A 21530-nucleotide genomic window follows, 5' to 3' on the forward strand; every position below is an offset into this window, starting at 1 on the left:
TTAGATGGAGAAACAAATCACCAACTTCATTTGGAAAGGGAAGAGGCCCTGGTTAAGTAAAGCATTAGAAGAAAAATAAAGTGGAGGCCTCACACTACCTATTATATGCCATGGTACTCAAAACAACCTCATAACTGGTACAACAGCAGTTACATAGACCAGCGGAACAGAATTGAAAATCCAGACATAAATTCATCCACCTATGAGCAGCTGATATTTGAAAAAGGTCAAAAGTCCATTAAATGGGGAAAGACAGTCTTTAACAAATGATGCTGGTGTAACTGGATATCCATCTGCAAAAAAATGAAACAAGACTAATACCTCACACCATCTACAAAAACTAACTCAAAATGGATCAAAGACCTAAATATAAAATCTAAAATGATAAAGATCATTGACGAAAAAATAGGGACAACACTAGGAGCCCTAATATATGGCATAAACAGAATACACAACATGGCTAACTGTACAAACACCAGAAGAGAACCTGGATAACTGGGTGCTTCTAAAAGTAAAACACTCATGCTCATCAAAAGATTTTACCAAAAGAGTCTAAAGACAACCTACAGACTGGGAAAAAATGTTTGACTACGACATATCCGCTCAGAGTCTAATCTCTAAAATCTACGAGATAGTACAAGTCCTCAGCAACAAAAAGACAACCCAATTAAAAAATGGGCAAGGATATGAACAGGCACCTCACCAAAGGAGGCATTCAGGCAGCTAACAGATATATGAGGAAATGCTCATGATCATTAGCCATTAGAGAAATGCAAATCAAAAGTACAATGAGATACCAACCATCTCACCCCAACAAGGCTAGCATTAATCCAAAAAACACAAAGTAATAAATGCTGGAGAAGTTGTAGAGAGACTAGAACACTTACTTACTGCTGGTGGGAATGTAAAATGTATGACCACTTTGGAAATTGATTTGGCACTTCCTTAAAAAGCTAGAAATTGAAGTACCATATGATGCAGCAATCCCACGCCTCGTATTATATCCTAGAGAAATAAGAACATCACACAAATAAATATGGGCACACCGATGCTCATTGCAGCACTGTTCACAATAGCCAAAAAATGGAAACAACTTAGGTGCCTGTCAACAGATGAGTGGATAAACAAATTATGGTATAGTCATACAGTGAAATACTATGCCACATTAAAGAACGATGATGAATCCTTGAAACATCTCACAACATGGATGAATCTGGAAGGCATTATGCTGAGTAAAGTTAGTCAGTTGCAAAGGGACAAATACTGTATAAGACTGCTGTTAATAAGGACTCAAGAAAAGGTTTAAACACATAAAACATTCTTTGATGGTTATGAGGGTGGGGAGGGAGGGAGAGGGGAATTCACTCTCCAGATAATAGACAAGAATTATCTCAGGTTAAGGGAAGAACAACACACAATACAGGGGAAGTCAGCACAACTGGACTAAACCAAAAGCTACAAAGTTTCCTGAATACAGCCAAACGCTTCGAGGGACAGAGTGGCAGGGGCCTAGGTCTGGGGGCCATGGTTTCAGGGGACATCTAGGGCAATTGGCATAACCAAAAAAAACCAAATGCAGTGCCGTTGAGTCGATTCCGACTCATAGTGACCCTATAGGACAGAGTAGAACTGCCCCATAGAGTTTCCAGGGAGCGCCTGGCAGATTTGTACTGCTGACCGTTTGGTTAGCAGCTATAGCATTTAACCACTGTACCACCAGGGTTTCCAAAGCCTACCAAACCCAAACCAAACCCGCCGCTGTCGAGTCGATTCTGACTCAGAAACCCTGGTGGCGTAGTAGTTAAATGCTACGGCTGCTAACCGAAAGGTCAGCAGTTCGAATCTGCCAGGTGCTCCTTGGAAACTCTGTAGGGCAGTTCTACCCTGCCGTATAGGGTCTCTTTGAGTCCAAAGCCTACAGCACCCGCTATTCCCAGGCGGTCTCCCATCCAAGTACTAACCAGGCCCGACCCTGCTTAGCTTCTGAGATCAGACGAGATCGAGCACGTTCAGGGTGGTATGGCTGTAGATGCAACTGGCATAACAAAGTTTATTAAAATGTTCTGCATCCCACTTTGGTGAGTGGCGCCTGGGACCCTAAAAGCTTGTGAGCCGCCATCTAAGATGTATCAATTGGTCCCAGCCCACCTGAAGCAAAGGAGAATGAAGAACACCAAAGAGTTGAGGAAAATATTAGCCCAAGAGACAAAAGGGCCACTTAAACCAGAGACTCCATCAGCTTGAGACCAGAAGAACTAGGTGGTGCCCAGCTACCTCCAGTGACTGCCCTGACAGGGAACACAACAGAGAATCTCAGACAGAGAAGTAGAATAGTGTGGGGCAGAACTCAAATTCAAGTAAAAAGACCAGACTTAGTGGTCTTACTGATACTAGAGGAACTCCATAAGACATGGGCCCCAGACTCTCTGTAAACCCGGAACTAAAACCATTCCTGAAGCCAACTCTTCAGACAAAGATTAGACTGGACTATAAAACATAAAATAATACTCTTTAAGAGTGTGCTTCTTAGTTCAGTTAGGTACCTAGTGCAGGAGACTAAATGGGCAGCTCCTGTCCGGAGGTGGGATGAGAAGGCAGAAAGGGATAGGAGCTGGTTGAATGGACACAGGAAACTTGGGGTGGAAAAGGGAGTGTGCTGTCACATTATAGGGGTTGCAGCTAGGGTCACATAACAATATGTGTGTAAATTTTTGTATGAGAAATTAACTTGAGCTGTAAACTTTCACCTAAAGCACAATTAAAAAGAAAAAATCAAAAGATGCATTGGGCAAACCTGCTGCAAAAGCCCTCTTTAAAGTGTTAAAAAGCAAAACTATCACTTTAAAAACTAAGTTGCACCTGACCCAAGCCATGGTGTTTTCAGTCTCCTCATTTGCACGCGAAAGCTGGACAACGTATAAGGATGCCTTTGAATTATGGTGTTGGCGAAGAATATTGAATATACCATGGATTGCCAAAAGAATGAACAAATCTGTCTTCGAAGAAATTCAGCCAGAATGCTCCTTATAGCAAGGGTGGCGAGACTAGGTCTTCCACGTGGATTGATGCAGTGGCTGTAACAGTGGGCTCAAGCATAACAACTATCGTGAGGATGGTGCAGGACCAGGCAGCATTTTGTTCTGTTGTGAACCAACTCAGTGGCACTGAACTACAACAACAAGCATCTGTCTTTATGTCTTCGAGTTAGCACTGAGGATGAATGGCTCCTGGACGCTTCTGCCCCCCTCCCCCACCACTACCCCTATTACCCATTAGTTCAGGTAACATTCTGCTTCCATAGATTTATAGCCTTGGAAACCCTATGGGGCAGTTGTGCTCTGTCCTACGGGGTTGCTACAAGTTGGAATTGACTTGATGGCAATGGGTATAAATTGTGTATTAACTACTAATTTCAAATTAGGCTGTAGGGTATATATTTTTAAATTGTGCTTTCTAAAAATTTTTAAAGTATCTGTACGTGGGAGAAGTGAGGTATGTGTACTCATTGAAGCTTTAGTCCTCTCTTTCTCTTTTTGGCTAAGTTGTTTGTGTTGTACTTACATTGGCCATAATGTATATGCAAAGAATATGTAAGTTAGGTCTCTAAATATTCATAATGATGTACAGACTGACTTTATTAAATGCATTATTGAAATTTTTAATGTAAGAAAATCTGTGTATGTTGATTTTTTACTGCATTTTGGATTTGTGTTTTGTCATTGTTATCACAGAAAACAATTTTCACTCAAGGTAATTTTTAAAAATATTTACAAATTTATATATTTACTTCAAGACATTCATTTTTGCTGGGATTCTTGTAAGAAATGGATCATTAATCACAATTATTTTGAATCATTCAAAAATGCCAATATATTAAAATAAGTCATAAGGCTAATTACTGTTTCATTTGGGAGTTGTGATTAATTGGACTTGAATAACAAAGCATTTCTTGTACTGTATTAACTAGAGTTTTGATGCAGACCTCAGGACGTTCAAGTTCCTGATTTGCCTTTTGATAATGAAAAATATTGTCCTTTTAAGTAAAAAACAGTCTTTTAAATATTCACGTAATTACTAAGTAATTTTAAAAAAATCTTTAGAACTGAGTTTAACGTATTTCGTGTGTGTGTGCGCGCAGTTTGACTCAGTCAGCAGAAAGGTCTGGAATATGTGTAGTGGGCACTGGTCAACTTAACTCTTTTTTAACTTTTAGAATTCAAATCATAGATTATTTTGAATATGTTTTATTTAAATGTTAAATAGTGTTATTTTTAATATTGCTTAAATAATAATGGGCTATTAAGAAAAACTGAATTTTTACCGTTCTGTTTTTGTTTAGTAAGTTTATCTTAAAACAAACAGCAATTTCAGGGGTATCCTGAGAAGTGAAATTTTCCCTTAACTGAAGACTAAGTATGTGTTTTTTTTCCAATTCCATACCAGTAGGTTTTTACTATAATGTGTGCCCCGTAGTAGGGATTTTATACATTTTTGTTGAATAAAGACATGAGTTAAAAGTTTTGGGCCCAGGATACTTTACCTGGAATATACCAAAAACCAAACCCATTGCCATCTAGTCAGTTTCGATTCATAGTGACCCTATATAGGGACCATATTAATTTCATATGTCTAGCATAGTGTCTGTCACAATTTATTACATGTACTTCCCCTTCCTTTGGTGCCAACTCCCTCTCATTCACTTCGTTACTCTCTATAGCATTTGAGACAGTAGATTTTCAGCAAATCTGTTGAAAGAATAAAAAGCATATACAATTGCCTTGGTTACTCTCAGTTATATATTAAGTGTGCTATACTTTACCAATCATGCATCTAGTAACCAGAGGATCAGTTTCAGTACAGCACGTTTGAGAGACTTTGCGGACCAGGCACTAAGCCTTAAAACTTCCTAAGAAATGGAAATATTTAAAGAGAATTTTGAGGAGTGAGAAAAACTAGAGGTCTTCTAAAAAAAACTGTGGGAATAGGTTTTGTGTACATACACAGTTTTGTTTTTGCATCTTAAAGCTAGTAGAGTGTACAGTGGCATGTTTAGGACTCTGAGAATTTGTAATAGACACCTCTGGTGCCCCCATATCGTATATTCTTGGTCCTTAGCTGTGATGGACTGTTCAGTGTGAGCTTACCCAGAGTCACACTTTATATGTATGCAGCTCTCTTTTCTACTTTCTGTCTTTCTCCTGCACTGCTGGTGCCACGGAAGATGTCACCTTATTCAGCATCTGAGACCAGACTAGAAGTGCAGGTTGTTAACAATCCTCAATGAAGTGGGAACCACTGGATACATGTTTCAGCCTCCTATTCTGTAGGTGGACAAGTCCAAGAAGCATTTCGTGTGCTTCTCTGTTGCCCATAGGAGCAACCTCAAGAATGTACCCTTGTGTTGGCTTTTTCTCTTTTCTTGCTTCATCTTCACTCCCTCACTCCTGTTTCCTGGGATTCCCTCCCAAATAAGCTACTTGCACCTAGGACCTTGTCTTAGATTGTGCCTTCTGTAGAATCCAAACTAAGAAGTCTTATAGAAAGGAAATTTGTATAGTTCTTCCCAGCACATATGATCATAGAACTTTTGTTTAAATCACTCCTTTTACCATATCAAAGACCATGATTTTGAAAATACTAATAAAATCTATTTTTTATAGATTAAAGAACAGGCATAGAAAAGGTAAGTCCTCTTTCAACATCTCATTGTTAATTAATGAATTTTAGAGCCAGAGCAAGTGTCCAGGTCTTTTAATTCTCCACATTTGATTATTAAATCATCAAAATTAAAATTATACATAAAGGAACTTATAAAATATAAACCCATAGGAACTCAATATTTATTTAGTTTAATTTCATGATTTTGCTTATACTCATCTTTAAATAATTTTAGATTATGCTGAAACTTGTAAGAGCCTGAATATGTTTTGACGTTAACTTAATTTACTTTTTTCCTTGTTTCTAGTGGGAGACTTTGATAAGATCTGGCGAGAACATTGTGAGGACGAGGAAACACTTTGTGAATATGCTGTTGCCATGAAGAATTTGGCAGATAATCATTGGGCAAAAACTTGTGAGGGCGAAGGTCGTATTGAATGGTGTTGTAGGTGAGTGTTATTATGAACTTGTTATTATGAATTAACATTTTTGGTTTCTATTGTACTCTTTAAACTCTTAAATGTAAGTGATGCTTGTGTGTTTTATAATTTATGTTATCAACATGGAAAACAGGAGATATTTTTAAATGGGTAATATCTTTTAAATACTTCTCCCCCTTGCCTCAGTTTCCCTAGGTTTATGTCATTCATCTTTTTTATAAATCAAATTGTTCTCTTTTGACATAGTTTTTAATTTTCTGTTTTAACTTTTCAAAAATATTACTTTAAATATATTTAATACATATAAAATACAAAAGATTTAATACTTAATTCATCATTAATAAGTTACAGAAATTTTTTTTTTTATAATTATCCATATTTGGAATCAGGTAAAAGTGAATATTTCTTGTAGTTTAAAATTTGGGAACATCTTAGAAGTTTTTAAATCCTTAACTTTTGACATGTGATTCAGCGTATTCCAACATTGGAATTGCCTTTGGATAATGTTCATTTTCTCATAACGTAAGGCTCTAATGTTAAAAACATCAGCATATAAAATACTGCTGATCAGCTTTTTCAAGATGGTAAGATTATGAAAGTGGATATGTGTATTGACTTACTTAAAAACTAATTCCCAGAAAACAAACCTTTATCTTTCTGAATGGAAAAAGTTCATGGTAACTCCGAGTTTATATTTCATTTTAATTCTTCTTTTTTCAAAATTCCTATTTTAATCCCGTTTAAAAATTATATAATGATACATATTTCATTCTGTAAAGAAATAATCCAAAGAAGAGTATGTGTTTAACTTAGTTTATTCACTCATTTAATAGATTATTTAGTAATTGTCTACTGTGTACCAGGCACTATCTTAGGCACTTGGGAGCACCACAGTGAACTAGACAGACAAAATTCCTGCTGTCACAGAGTTTACATGCCAGTGGGGGTGAGGGGCAAGCAACGATACATAAATATATACTAGGTAAGACAAATGTAAGTACCACGAGAAAAATAAAAGTTTAAAATGGAATATACAGAGAAGGGGGTACTCACAAGTGACATGCACAAAATAAATGAAATAAGAGAACAGTCCCCAAGTACAAGGCAGGAGAATGCTGGCATTTTTCAGAAACAGCAAGGAAACCAGTGTGGCTAGAGCAGAATGAGAAGGGGAAGATTATGAACAGCTAGATTTTGTAGGGTCTTGCAGGACATTGTAAAGACATTGGCTTTTCTTCTGAGTGATATGGAAGGCCATCAGAAGTTTTAACAAGAGGAGTGATCAGATTTCATTAACCTTTTAAAGTGTTAACAATTTTTAAAAATTAACTGTTGTGTTAAAAATAGACTGTAGAAGGGATAAGGAATCCAGTCGGGAAGCTACTACAATAATCAAGGAACAAAGTTATATGAAACAATTTTCTTGGAGAGAGAGTGTGAGTGGACAGGACAGTGTAATAGGGTTGCTGCTCAAATGAGTGTAATGACTCAAGAGTTGGGCAAGGGAATGACAGTGTGCACAGTATGGTGATTATGATACGTAAGAAGGGAGTTGAAAATATGAGGTGAGTGAGGAGCAATGAAAAGGGAGTAACTTCAGTGGATTGTAGAATCAAAGAATTGTGGAGTTTTGGGTTACTAAAGGAAGGAGCCAGAATGATAGGAAATGAGATGCTTGGAATGAAAATGTTTGGTTTTGTTTGCCTGGTTCTACAGCGAAAATAGTTATAAATCTGATCGTTCTACAGAATATGCAGTTTCCCTTCAAGCTAAGAAACACAAATATTTCCCTTGTAACAGAAGGTAATGTAATCCAGTCAGGACACCACTATCATTCTTGGTTATAGCAGTACTACTTTTAAATTAGTATTTTGATACAGCAGGCAAGCCTTCAAACTTTATTTTTTAAATAGACCTTGATATGTGGTATTCTCATAGGAGCATTTGCTTGTACCTTCTTCTTGAAAAAAATGATCTGCCTCACACTTCACTTTTCTGTTACGCTGAAGGACTTAGCTCTGAATAACATTGATACATTTGTCTTACCCTAAAATTTACAGCAAATAATTTCAAAATCACATTACTACTCTTCTAACGATAAAATAACTGAGCAGAGTTTAAGATTTCTTTGCAGTTTTTTTGTCTTTAAAACATACCCCACCAAAAGTCAAAGTACTGTATTCAAGAGATACTTAAAACAGTTCTTTTCTGTGTGGTTATATTACCAGTTTGCAGTACAAATGGTTTCAATTTATTTTCCACGTTATGGGTGGGGGACGTTTCCTCCTATTTTGTTTTGATTTGGGGGAATATAAAATATTTACATGATTCAGAAGTTTAAACTTAACAAAAAAGGTATACTCAGAAAAGGCTCCCTTCCATTTTCTGTTTGCTCCTACCCCCTGAAAGTAATCATTTATTTCTTGTTTATCCTACTAATATTTCCTTTTGCAAAAGGAAGCAAATTCAGATAGATATAGATACGTGTATGTATGTGTTTGTACATATATATCTGTCCTTTCCTATCTGTACAGATGGTAGTATATACTCTGTTCTCTACCTTTCTTTTTTAGTTAAAAATATATCCTAGTCATCACTCCATTTGGTATATAGATATCTTCCTCATTTTCATGAGTTATTTATAAACTTTTGCTGTTATGAATAATTCTGTGATGAATAACCTTGTGCATATTCCTTTTGTATTTTTTCCATTGTATCTTTTTAGACTCCTAGAAGTGAAATTGCAGGGTAAAAGAGTAAATTCACGTTTCATTTTGTTAGATATTGCAAAATTGTGCTCCCTAGGGGTTTATGTCATTTTGCAATTCCACCAGCAAAAAATAAGAATGCCTATTTCTCCACAGTCTTACCAGTGGAATGTGTGTGTAAACTGTTGAACTTCTGCCAATCTGATAGACAGGAATTGGTATCTTTGTATAGGTTTAATTTGCATCTCTTTTATGAATGAGGCTGAACACCTTTTCATATATTTAGGAATCATTTGCCTTCCTTTTTTTCTCTGAGTTTTGTGTTCGTGTTTTCTGGTGTTTTTTTCCTTGATTTTTTGAAAGCTTTCTTTATATAATTTACTCATCTTGTGCCCTTCGTTTGTGATTTTGCGTACGTTATTTATTTATTTTTTTTTGCCATGAAAAAGTAAGTTGGATCAATTAAATCCAATTTCTTCTGATTCACTCCATTCTGACATTAAATGCAAATGGAGCACTCTGTCCTGTGACCCTAACCACCAGAGCTAGGTCAGACCTCACAAGCTGAAGCACAGTCTTCCAGACTGCCAAGTCTGCCCAAGACTTCAGTCACTAGCCGCAAGTTGGGAGGTCCCCATGACACTCTTACTTCTGGCTTGTTGGCTCCTACTACTCCATTGGGTTCAGTAATTGACTATAATGACTCATAGACTAAGAAAAGTGCTGTACGTTTGATTACAGTTTTACTGTAGCAAAAAGGATACAAATGAAGAAACACATAGGGCAAGGAATGAGAGGGTTCCCGGTACAGTGCTTCCATGTCTCAAAAAGGGACACATCACCCTTTTGAGCACCTTTGTCTTTCACTAACCAGGAAGCTTATGAAGATTCAGTGTCCAGAGCTTTTATATAAGGTTCTATTGCATTGGCCTGGTGGCATGGTGCTTAAGAGCTCAGCTGCTAACCAAAAGGCTGGCAGTTCGAATCCACAGTCTACTCCTTGGAAACCCTTTGGAGCAGTTCTACTCTGTCCTGTAGGGTCGCTATGATTTGGAATCCTGTGGGCGGCAATGGGTTGTTACTACATTGGCATTATTGATTGAATCTGCCCACATAGTTGAACTCAACCTCCAGTCTGCCTCCTCTGAGGTCAGACTGGCCTGGCCAATCCCTACCCAAGAGTCATCTCATTAGCATAACCTGTCAGGCTGTTTGGGAGCCCTCATAGATAAGGAAGACACTTCAGTCACTGAGGAAATTCCAAGGGTTTAAAGATTACCTCTCAGGAATCAAGGACTGAGTTGAACTACCCCCATAGGGCTTCCAAGGATGTAAATCTTTATGGAAGCAGAGTGCCACATCTTTCTCCTGCAGAGCAGCTTGTGGGTTGAAACCTCGACTTTTTCCATTAGCATCCGTGTACTTAACCACTTCACCACCAGGGCTCCCCGACAAGAAGGTTTTACATAGTTACATGTATTAGTCCCTTTTTATTGCCTCTAGATTTTTTTTTTTAATTAATTTTTAATAAGCTTCAAGTGAACATTTACCATTCCAATCAGTCTGTCACATGTAGGTTTACATACATCTTACTCCCTTCTCCCACTTGCTCTCCCCCTATTGAGTCAGCCCTTTCAGTCTCTCATTTCGTGCAAATTTTGCCATCTTCTCTCTCTCTCTATCTTCCCATCCCCCCTCCAGTCAAGAGTTGTCAACACACTCTCCAGTGTCCACCTGATTTAATTAGCTCACTCTTCATCAGCATCTCTCTCCCCACCACTGACCAGTCCTTTTCATGCCTGATGAGTTGTCTTCGGGGATGGTTCCTGTCCTGTGGCATCAGAAGTTCTGGGGAGCATTGTCTCTGGGATTCCTCTAGTCGCAGTCATACCATTAGGTATGGTTTTTTTTTATGAGAATTTGGGGTCTGTATCCCATTGGTCTCCTGCTCCCTCAGGAGTTGTCTGTTGTGCTCCCTGACAGTGCAGACATCGATTGTGGCCGGGCACCAGCTAGTTCTTCTGGTCTCAGGATAATGTAGGTCTCTGGTTCATGTGGCCCTTTCTGTCTCTTGGGTTCTTAGTTGTCGTGTGACCTTGGTGTTCTTCCTTTGCCTTTGCTCCAGGTGGGTTGAGACCAATTGATGTATCTTAGATGGCCGCTTGTTGGCATTTAGGACCCCAGGCGCCACAATTCAAAGTGGGATGCAGAATGTTTTCATAATAGAATTATTTTGCCCATTGACTTAGAAGTCCCCTCAAACCAAGTTCCCCCGACCTCAGCCCCTGCTCCGCTGACCTTTGAAGCTTTCATTTTATCCCGGAAACCTCTTTGCTTTTAGTCCGGTCCAATTAGGCTGACCTTCCTTGTATTGAGTGTTGTCTTTCCCTTCACCCAAAGCAGTTCTTATCTACTGATTGATCAGTAAAAAGCCCTATCCCTCCCTCCCTCCCTCCCTCCCTCCCTCCCTCCTTTGTAACCACAAAAGTATGTGTTCTTCTCTGTTTTTTCTATTTCTCAAGATCTTATAATAGTGGTCTTATACAATATTTGTCCTTTTGCCTCTGACTCATTTCGCTCAGCATAATGCCTTCCAGATTCCTCCATGTTATGAAATGTTTCAGAGATTCGTCACTGTTCTTTATCGATGCGTAGTATTCCATTGTGTGAATATACCACAATTTATTTACCCGTTCGTCCGTTGATGGACACCTTGGTTGCTTCCAGCTTTTTGCTATTGTAAACAGAGCTGCAATAAACATGGGTGTGCATATATCTGTGTGAAGGCTCTTGTATCTCTAGGGTATATTCCGAGGAGTGGGATTTCTGGGTTGTATGGTAGTTCTATTTCTAAGTGTTTAAGATAACGCCAGATGGATTTCCACAGTGGTTGTACCATTTTACAATCCCACCAGCAGTGTATGAGAGTTCCAATCTCTCCGCAGCCTCTCCAACATTTATTATTTTGTGTTTTTGGATTAATGCCAGTCTAGTTGGTGTGAGATGGAATCTCATCGTAGTTTTAATTTGCATTTCTCTAATGGCTAAAGATCGGGAGCATTTTCTCATGTATCTGTTGGCTGCCTGAATATCTTCTTTAGTGAAATGTGTGTTCATATCCTTTGCCCACTTCTTGATTGGGTTGTTTGTCTTTTTGTGGTTGAGTTTTGACAGAATCATGTAGATTTTAGAGATCAGGCGCTGGTCTGAGATGTCATAGCTGAATATTCTTTCCCAGTCTGTAGGTGGTCTTTTTACTCTTTTGGTGAAGTCTTTAGATGAGCATAGGTATTTGATTTTTAGGAGCTCCCAGTTATCAGGTTTCTCTTCATCATTTTTGGTAATGTTTTGTATTCTGTTTATGCCCTGTATTAGGGCTCCTAGGGTTGTCCCTATTTTTTCTTCCATGATCTTTATCGTTTTAGTCTTTATGTTTAGGTCTTTGATCCACTTGGAGTTAGTTTTTGTGCATGGTGTGAGGTATGGGTTCTGTTTCATTCTTTTGCTAATGGATATCCAGTTATGCCAGCACCATTTGTTAAAAAGACTATCTTTTCCCCAATTGACTGACACTGGTCCTTTGTCAAATATCAGCTGCTTATACGTGGATGGATTTATATCTGGGTTCTCAATTCCGTTGCATTGGTCTATGTGCCTGTTGTTGTACCAGTACCAGGCTGTTTTGACTACTGTAGCTGTATACTAGGTTCTGAAATCAGGTAGAGTGAGGCCTCCCACTTTCTTCTTCTTTTTCAGTAATGCTTTGCTTATCCGGGGGTTCTTTCCCTTCCATATGAAATTGGTGATTTGTTTCTCTATCTCCTTAAAATATGACATTGGAATTTGGATCGGAAGTGCGTTATATGTATAGATGGCTTTTGGTAGAATAGACATTTTTACTATGTTAAGTCTTCCTATCCATGAGCAAGGTATGTTTTTCCACTTAAGTATGTCCTTTTTAATTTCTTGTAGTAGAGCTTTGTAGTTTTCTTTGTATAGGTCTTTTACATCCTTGGTAAGATTTATTCCTAAGTATTTTATCTTCTTGGGGGCTACTGTGAATGGTATTGATTTGGTTATTTCCTCTTCGGTGTTCTTTTTGTTGATGTAGAGGAATCCAAGTGATTTTTGTATGTTTATTTTATAACCTGAGACTCTTCCAAACTCTTCTATTAGTTTCAGTAGTTTTCTGGAGGATTCCTTAGGGTTTTCCATGTATACGATCATGTCATCTGCAAATAGTGATAGCTTTAGTTCCTCCTTGCCAATCTGGATACCCTTTATTTCTTTGTCTAGCCTAATTGCCCTGGCTAGGACTTCAAGTACAATGTTGAATAAGAGTGGTGATAAAGGGCATCCTTGTCTGGTTCCTGTTCTCAAGGGAAATGCTTTCAGGTTCTCTCCATTTAGAGTGATATTGGCTGTTGGCTTTGCATAGATGCCCTTTATTATGTTGAGGAATTTTCCTTCAATTCCTATTTTGGTAAAAGTTTTTATCATAAATGGGTGTTGAACTTTGTCAAATGCCTTTTCTGCATCTATTGATAAGATCATGTGGTTTTTATCTTTTGTTTTATTTATGTGATGGATTACATTAATGGTTTTTCTGATATTAAACCAGCCTTGCATACCTGATATAAATCCCACTTGATCAGGGTGAATTATTTTTTTGATGTATTGTTGAATTCTATTGGCTAGAATTTTGTTGAGGATTTTTGCATCTATATTCATGAGGGATATAGGTCTAAAATTTTCTTTTTTTTGTAATGTCTTTACCTGGTTTTGGTATCAGGGAGATGGTAGCTTCATAGAATGAGTTGGGTAGTATTCCATCTTTTTCTATGCTTTGAAATACCTTCAGGAGTAATGGTGTTAAGTCTTCTCTGAAGGTTTGGTAGAACTCTGCATTGAAGCCGTCTGGGCCAGGACTTTTTTTTGTTGGAAGTTTTTTGATTACCATTTCAATCTCTTTTTTTGTTATGGGTCTATTTAGTTGATCTGCTTCTGAATGTGTTAGTTTAGGTAGGTAGTATTTTTCCAAGAATTTATCCATTTCTTCTAGGTTTTCAAATTTGTTAGAGTACAATTTTATGTAGTAATCTGAAATGATTCTTTTAATTTCATTTGGCTCTGTTGTGATGTGGTCTTTCTCGTTTCTTATTCGGGTTATTTGTTTCCTTTCCTGTATTTCTTTAGTCAGTCTAGCCAATGGTTTATCAATTTTGTTAATTTTTTCAAAGAACCAGCTTTTGGCTTTGTTAATTCTTTCAATTGTTTTTCTGTTCTCTAATTCATTTAGTTCAGCTCTAGTTTTTATTATTTGTTTTCTTCTGGTACCTGATGGGTTCTTTTGTTGCGCACTTTCTATTTGTTCAAGTTGTCGGGGCAGTTCTCTGATTTTGGCTCTTTCTTCTTTTTGTATGTGTGCATTTATCGATATAAATTGGCCTCTGAGAACTGCTTTTGCTGTGTCCCAGAGGTTTTGATAGGAAGTATTTTCATTCTCGTTGCTTTCTAAGAATTTCCTTATTCCCTCCTTGATGTCTTCTATAACCCAGTCTTTTTTCCGGAGGGTATTGTTCATTTTCCAAGTATTTGATTTCTTTTCCCTAGTTTTTCTGTTACTGATTTCTAGCTTCATTGCCTTGTGGTCTGAGAAGATGCTTTGTAATATTTCGATGTTTTGGATTCTGCAAAGATTTGTTTTATGACCTAATATGTGGTCTATTCTAGAGAATGTTCCATGTGCACTAGAAAAGAAAGTATATTTTGCAGCAGTTGGGTGGAGAGTTCTGTATAGTCAATGAGGTCAAGTTGGTTGATTGTTGTAAGTAGGTCTTCCGTGTCTCCGTTGAGCTTCTTACTGGATGTCCTGTCCTTCTCCGAAAGTGGTGTGTTGAAGTCTCCTAGTATAAATGTGGAGGTGTCTATCTCACTTTTCAATTCTGTTAAAATTTGATTTATGTATCTTGCAGCCCTGTCATTGGGTGCGTAAATATTTAATATGGTTATGTCTTCCTGATCAATTGTCCCTTTTATCATTATATAGTGTCCTTCTTTATCCTTTGTGGCGGATTTAAGTCTAAAGTCTATTTTGTCAGAAATTAATATTGCTACTCCTCTTCTTTTTTGCTTATTATTTGCTTGATATATTTTTTTCCATCCTTTGAGTTTTAGTTTGTTTGTGTCTCTAAGTCTAAGGTGTGTCTCTTGTAGGCAGCATATAGATGGATCGTGTTTCTTTATCCAGTCCGTGACTCTCTGTCTCTTTATTGGTGCATTTAGTCCATTTACATTCAGCATAATTATAGATAAATAAGTTTTTAGTGCTGTCATTTTGATGCCTTTTCATGTGTGTTTTTGGCCATTTCATTTTTGCACATGCTTTTTTGTGCTGAGACGTTTTTCTTAGTAGCTTGTGAGATCCTCATTTTCATAATGTTTGACTTTATGTTTGCTGAGTCGTTATGTTTTTCTTGGCTTTTTTCTTGAGTTATGGAATTGATATTCCTTTTTGTGGTTACCTTATTATTTACCCCTATTTTTCTAAGTAAAAACCTAACTTGTATCGTTCTATATCGCCTTGTATCACTCTCCATCTGGCCGTTCAATGCCTCCTATATTTTAGTCCCTCTTTTTGATTATTGTGATCCTTTATCTATTGATTTCCATGATTTCCTGTTATGTGTATTATTTTGTTTATTTATTTATTTTTTAGAATTAATGTTAATTTGTTTGTTTTTGTGCTTTCCCTATTTGAGTTGCGTTGATATCAGGACGTTCTGTTTTGTGACCTTGTATTGTGCTGGTACCTGACATTATTGGTCATCAGGCCAAACAATCTCCTTTAGCATTTCTTGCAGTCTTGGTTTAGTTTTTGCAAATTCTCTAAACTTGTGTTTATCTGTAAATATCTTAATTTCTCCTTCATATTTCAGAGAGAGTTTTGCTGGATATATGATCCTTGGTTGGCAGTTTTTCTCCTTCAGTGCTCTGTATACGTCGTCCCATTCCCTTCTTGCCTGCATGGTTTCTGCTGAGTAATCTGAACTGATTCTTACTGATTCTCCCTTGAAGGAAACCTTTCTTTTCTCCCTGGCTGCTTTTAAAATTTTCTGTTTGTCTTTGGTTTTGGCGAGTTTGATGATGTCTTGGTGTTTTTCTTTTTGGATCAATCTTAAATGGGGTTCGATGAGCATCTTGGGTAGATATCCTTTCGTCTTTCATGATGTCAGGGAAGTTTTGTGTCAGGAGTTCTTCAACTATTTTCTCTGTGTTTTCTGTCCCGCCTCCCTGTTCTGGGACTCCAGTCACTCGCAAGTTATCCTTCTTGATAGAGTCCCACATGATTCTTAGGGTTTCTTCTTTTTTTTTTTAATTCTTTTATCTGATTTTTTTTCAGCTATGTTGGTGTTGATTCCCTGGTCCTCAAGAAGTCCCAGTCTACATTATAATTGCTCGAGTCTGCTCCTCTGACTTTCTATTGCGTTGTCTAATTCTGTAATTTTATTGTTAATCTTTTGGATTTCTACATGCTGTCTCTCTATGGATTCTTGCAACTTATTAATTTTTCCACTATGTTCTTGAATAATCTTTTTGAGTTCTTCAACAGTTTTATCGGTGTGTTCCTTGGCTTTTTCTGCAGTTATCCTAATTTCATTTGTGATATCTTTAAGCATTCTGTAAATTAGTTTTTTATATTCTGTATCTGATAATTCCAGGATTGTATCTTCATTTGGGAAAGATTTTGATTCTTTTGTTTGGGGGGTTGGAGAAGCTGTCATGGTCTGTTTCTTTATGTGGTTTGATATGGACTGCTGTCTCCGAGCCATCACTGGGAAACTAGATTTTCCAGGTAATCAGCTATAAAAAAATGCAGTCAGATCCCTATCTGAATTCTCCCTCTGGCTCAGGGTATTCGGATGTTAATGGAGCCGCCTGGGGAGGGTGGGAGAGGGATCAGAGAGCTAGGAGTGTAGCACCACAGAATATAGAGCTGATCCCCGCATTCACGCTCCACCCCCGTCCGCCAAAATCCTGGCGGGACGGCTCCCCGGCTGGGACGCTACTCTCCCCGCTCCGATACCCGTCACTTCCTCCCAGGGACTTCTCCCTCCAGTGCGCCACACCACTCGCGCGAACTGGGTGGGCGTCTCCCGCATGAACGGGTGGGCCCGCCCCCGGGGTCTATTCAGGGGAATATAATTGGACCCTGCGCTCACGTCCCGCCCACGCGCGCCCGAACCCCAACGGGACGGCTCCCCTGCTGGGACGCTGCTTTCCCCGCTCCGAGACCAGTCACTTCCTTCCGGGGACTTGTCCCTCCGGTGCGCCGTACCGCTCGCGCGAACTGGGTAGGCGTCACCCGCACGACCAGGTGGTGCCTCTAGATTTTGAGTGTCTTGGAAAAGATTCTCTGATTCCTTACTGTAGGAATTTCTCTTAATAAGTCACTCATATTTTTTTTCTAGTACTTAAAAGACTTCATTTTTTACATTTAGGCCTCTAACCTGTTTGGAATTTAATTTGGAGTTTGTTGTGAAGCATAGATCTAAACCTGTCCCCCAAATAACTACCATTTGCCCCACCATCATTTATGAAAAAGTCTAGTTTTTCTCCAGTGATTTGATGTGACATTTGTAGAATATACCAAGCTTCCCGACATATTTAGTTTTGTGTTTGGACTTTCTGTGATGTTCCATTAGTCCATATCATGTATCCATGTGCTGTTTTACTCATAAAGACTTAGAGTTGTAGCGCCGTTCTGTGATCTGCCCCACCCCTACCACTACCACCACCACCTTTTTCAGGGTGTTCATAGATATTCTTGCTTGTCTTTAGAATCACTTTAAAATCAACTCCTGTAACTAGAGAAAAAATTGTGTTTTTATTGGGGTTTTATTGAATATTTATATTAACTTAGAGAAAACTGATGGCTTTATAATGTTGAATCATCCTGTCCATGAACAAGGTATGTCTTTCTCTGTGTTCTGATCATTTTTTGAGGGTGTGTGGGGAGACTGGAATTTAGATGGCTGCCATTATCTTTTGAGAACCTGAAATTCCAGCCTTTAAATATTTTGCACCAGGTTTCTTGGTAACTATTAAGTTGAACCACGTAGAATACTGATTTTTATAACTGAAGAACTGTTGAATATTGGCAGTTTTATGATTCTACCTAAGAGGTTTGTGTGGTTTTTTTTACCTAATAGAAAGGTAGCAAGCTTTTCACTCTTGTGTTTTATGCCTTAGTTTAAATTTTACATGATAGGAACTTTATTTAAGTATTAAGTCCAAGTTGATAAAGGGTACATCTTTTATCACTTTTCTTGAGGTGTAATTCACATACAATAAAATGCACCCATCCTAATGTACAGTTCAATAGGTATTGAAAATGGTTTACACTAATGTAACCACCACCGCTCTTTAAGATATACCATATTTTTACACAAATAATGCACATGTTGCACTTTTTTTTTTTTGCAAACCACAAACTGCCTTGTGCATTATTTTCCTAGGTGCATTATATGTATTGACGCATTATTTGCAAAAAAGTCCGGTAGAATGTTTCCATCACTCCAAAAAGCTCCCTTGTACCCCTTTAACAGTGAGCCCCACCCACAACCCAGGCAACCACTAAACTGCTGTCTTTCATTAAATTAGATTTGTAAAGGCCACATTTTTAAATTGACTTATGGGCCATACATGATCTGAAGCTTCCTTACCTCTCCAGTCTTACCTGGCTACCTTTCCTCTCCATGTGTGTGCTGGTCACAAGGCCTTTTCACGTGTGAGTCCATCCGTCATTTTCTTCCCTGGCCCTTTAAACTTCTCATGTCCTGAACTGAGTACATTTCTCCAGGATCCATGCTGTTTTCCCCTTCTATACCTTTGTTCATGCTATTTTCTCTGCCTGAAAAGCACTCCTCTCCTCAAGTAAATCATTCCTTGCCTGATTTATTCCTACTCCTCTTTCTAAAATCAGTTCATATTACACCCCCTATGGGAAGCTTTTCTTGAGTTTGTCAGCTCTTGGATTGGGTTAGGTGTTTTTAATATATATATATATCTGTGTGTGTGTGTGTGTGTGTGTGTGTATATATATATAGTTTTTTTGGGTGGTGTATATATATACACAAATATGTATATAGATGTATATAGTTATACATAATATAATGTATCTGGGCTTTATCTCTGTCAACTGTATTTTCTTTGTTGTTATATAATTATTTGTCTTCCTCACTAGTCAGCTCTTTGAGGGCAGCAACTATGTCTTCAACTTGTTTTCTCATGACCCTAATAAATGTTTAATAGTTATGAGTTTCAACTTTTATATATAATTAAAACTTTAACTCTTGTATGTAATGTAATAAAGCTAAATCTAAATACCAAAAAAAAAAAAACCAAACCTGCTGCCGTCGAGTCGATTCCGACTTATAGCGACCCTATAGGACAGAGTAGAACCACCCCATAAATCTACATAGGTTAAGTTAAATAAGTCTTAAATAATAAGTAGTAAGAAAAACTGAAGTTGGGCCAATGGCATGCTATAAATGTAAGAGAGAAGCGGGCATTGTTCCCTGAGACCCTAGTTCTATTTGCAGAAACCAGTTTTAAATTAATTCTCACTGTTCATTCCCTCTGCTTTTGGAACTTCTCTAAGTAGTATCTTTGGAAAAAAAAAAATCTAGCTTTTGTTCAAAGCATGAGCTATACATAATAATAGTGCTATTTATTTTCAGAATCTAAAGGTAAAGAAAATTTGCTCAGGATTTATTCTCCTTAACTTTAAGTAGCTTTGATAAGTATGTCAATCCATTGTTTTCAAGGGTATAGCTCTTGTCAAATTGTAAGCTCTTCAAGGGCCAGAGCTAGGTCTCGTTAGTCTTTTTTTCCTTGAAGTTCCTATAGCTTTTATAGCTAATGAATGTTCAAGTTGATTCTATGGCTCATTTTTGTTATCCCATTTACTTAGTTATTAGATGATACCCTCCTTTTTTTTTTCCTTCCTATTGCTGTCGAGTTGATTCCGACTCGTAGCGACCCTATAGGACAGAGTAGAGCTGCCCCCATCACTGTGCAACCACAGGCTCTAATACCCTACTATAAAAACAAACAAACAAAAAAAATCCGTTGCCATCGAGTCGATTCCGACTCACAGCGACCCTATAGGACAGAGTAGAACTGCCCCATAGAGTTTCCAAGGAGCGCCTGTTGGATTTAAACTGCCAACCTACTATAAGATCTTATACTCACCCTAAAATTTTATTAGGTACATTATAAATACTAAGAAAATTATTTGATAGTATATGCCAGTCATCAGTTTCTGGTTCTGGATAGCAGCCTGATATGGGCTAACGTATGTGAGCTTAAAAATGATACATCTTGAAAAATCTGCATTTTAGTAGTATAAGAATTGGGACAAGCAGGAATGGTCTGATAAACAGGAATAATTTCCAAGTGGTATAAACACTATTATATTGAAGGAAACCCTGGTGGTATACTGGTTGAGAGTTCAGCGGCTAACCAAAAGCTTGGCAGTTCGAATCCACCAGGCGCTCCTTGGGAACCCTGTGAGGCAGTCCTACTCTGTCCTGTAGCGTTACTATGAGTCAGAGTCGACTTGACAGCAACGGGTTTATTGTGTTCAAACCCTGTTCTCTTTGAAGGTATACCTTCACAATGTGATGTCATTTCTGCATGAACTAGATTTATATGTGCCCCTGTCAGAGCAAATAAAAAGATAAATGTTCACTTAATATGTTGACCACCTGACTTTAATATAAGCCAGGAGAGATGTCAAAAACAAGTGTTTGGTTATGGCTCAAACTACTATCTTTCTGGATGCATTACTGAATTGCAGAGTTATCTAAGCCTTGTTAAAGGAAGTTATGTTTTAGTTAAGTTTAAGTTAGGAATGAAGTTTAGAAAAACATATGGGCACATCTGTATTCTTTAAAAAATTTTTTACTTGTTGAAGATGGGCTATTACTCTTTGATGTATAGTAATTTAAAAGATTTGAAAGTGTTACAAAGTCATCAAACTTATCTTTACTTGATATTTTCAAAATAAAACCCAGCGATCAAACCCATTTCCATCGAGTCAATTCTGACTCATAGCCACCCTATAGGACAGAGTAGAAATGCCCCATAGGGCTTCCAGGGAGCGCCTGGTGGACTCAAACTGCCGATCTCTTGGTTAGCCGCTGTAACTTTTAATGTTTGCACCACCAGGGCTCCCATTTTCAGAATTCTTTAATTTGAAAGTTTCCCATCTCGATTAATAAAGGCTAATCGTTTTTTATTTTATTTTATATTCATACCCAGGATCTGAAAATATAACTTTATTTTGCCTTGTAGTGTATGCAGAGAATATTTTCAAAACGGTGGGAAGAGAAAAGCACTTGAGAAAGATGAAAAAAGAGCTGTACTCGCCACTAAGACCACTTCAGCCTTAAATACGCATGAGTCTTCTAAACTTGAAGGTCATTTAACCAACCTCAGCTTTACAAACCCTGAATTTATAACTGAGTAAGTATACTTTTTCTAGTTCAATTATTGGCATTATCCTGGATAGCTATGGTAATGTGAAATAGTGTAATAGTTTACATCAAGTAGTGGGCAGTATGCTTGTTCCTCCAGTAATTTGTTAATATTATTTGATAGAAAACTAGCGTACTTTTTAAGGAATATCTGGAACTAGTGGTTCTATAACTTAGGTTGT

General features: G+C 37.8%; 1 protein-coding gene and 1 non-coding gene across 2 annotated transcripts in view; one reads left to right on the forward strand and one right to left on the reverse strand.

The window, feature by feature from the left end:
* BMT2 (base methyltransferase of 25S rRNA 2 homolog) overlaps window positions 1–21530 on the forward strand; it is a 71835-nt gene that overhangs the window by 14960 nt on the left and 35345 nt on the right. Inside the window, exons 2-3 of the mRNA XM_049893600.1 lie at window positions 5966–6107; window positions 21167–21337. Of these exons, the coding sequence (XP_049749557.1) occupies window positions 5966–6107; window positions 21167–21337 (313 nt within the window). The remainder of the gene's footprint in view (window positions 1–5965; window positions 6108–21166; window positions 21338–21530) is intronic.
* LOC126082306 (5S ribosomal RNA) lies at window positions 1913–2031 on the reverse strand. The gene has a single exon (XR_007518543.1). It is a non-coding gene; the product is annotated as a 5S ribosomal RNA (ribosomal RNA).

This window comes from Elephas maximus, chromosome 8 (genome assembly GCF_024166365.1).
Source record: "Elephas maximus indicus isolate mEleMax1 chromosome 8, mEleMax1 primary haplotype, whole genome shotgun sequence".
Classification (NCBI taxonomy): domain Eukaryota; kingdom Metazoa; phylum Chordata; class Mammalia; order Proboscidea; family Elephantidae; genus Elephas; species Elephas maximus.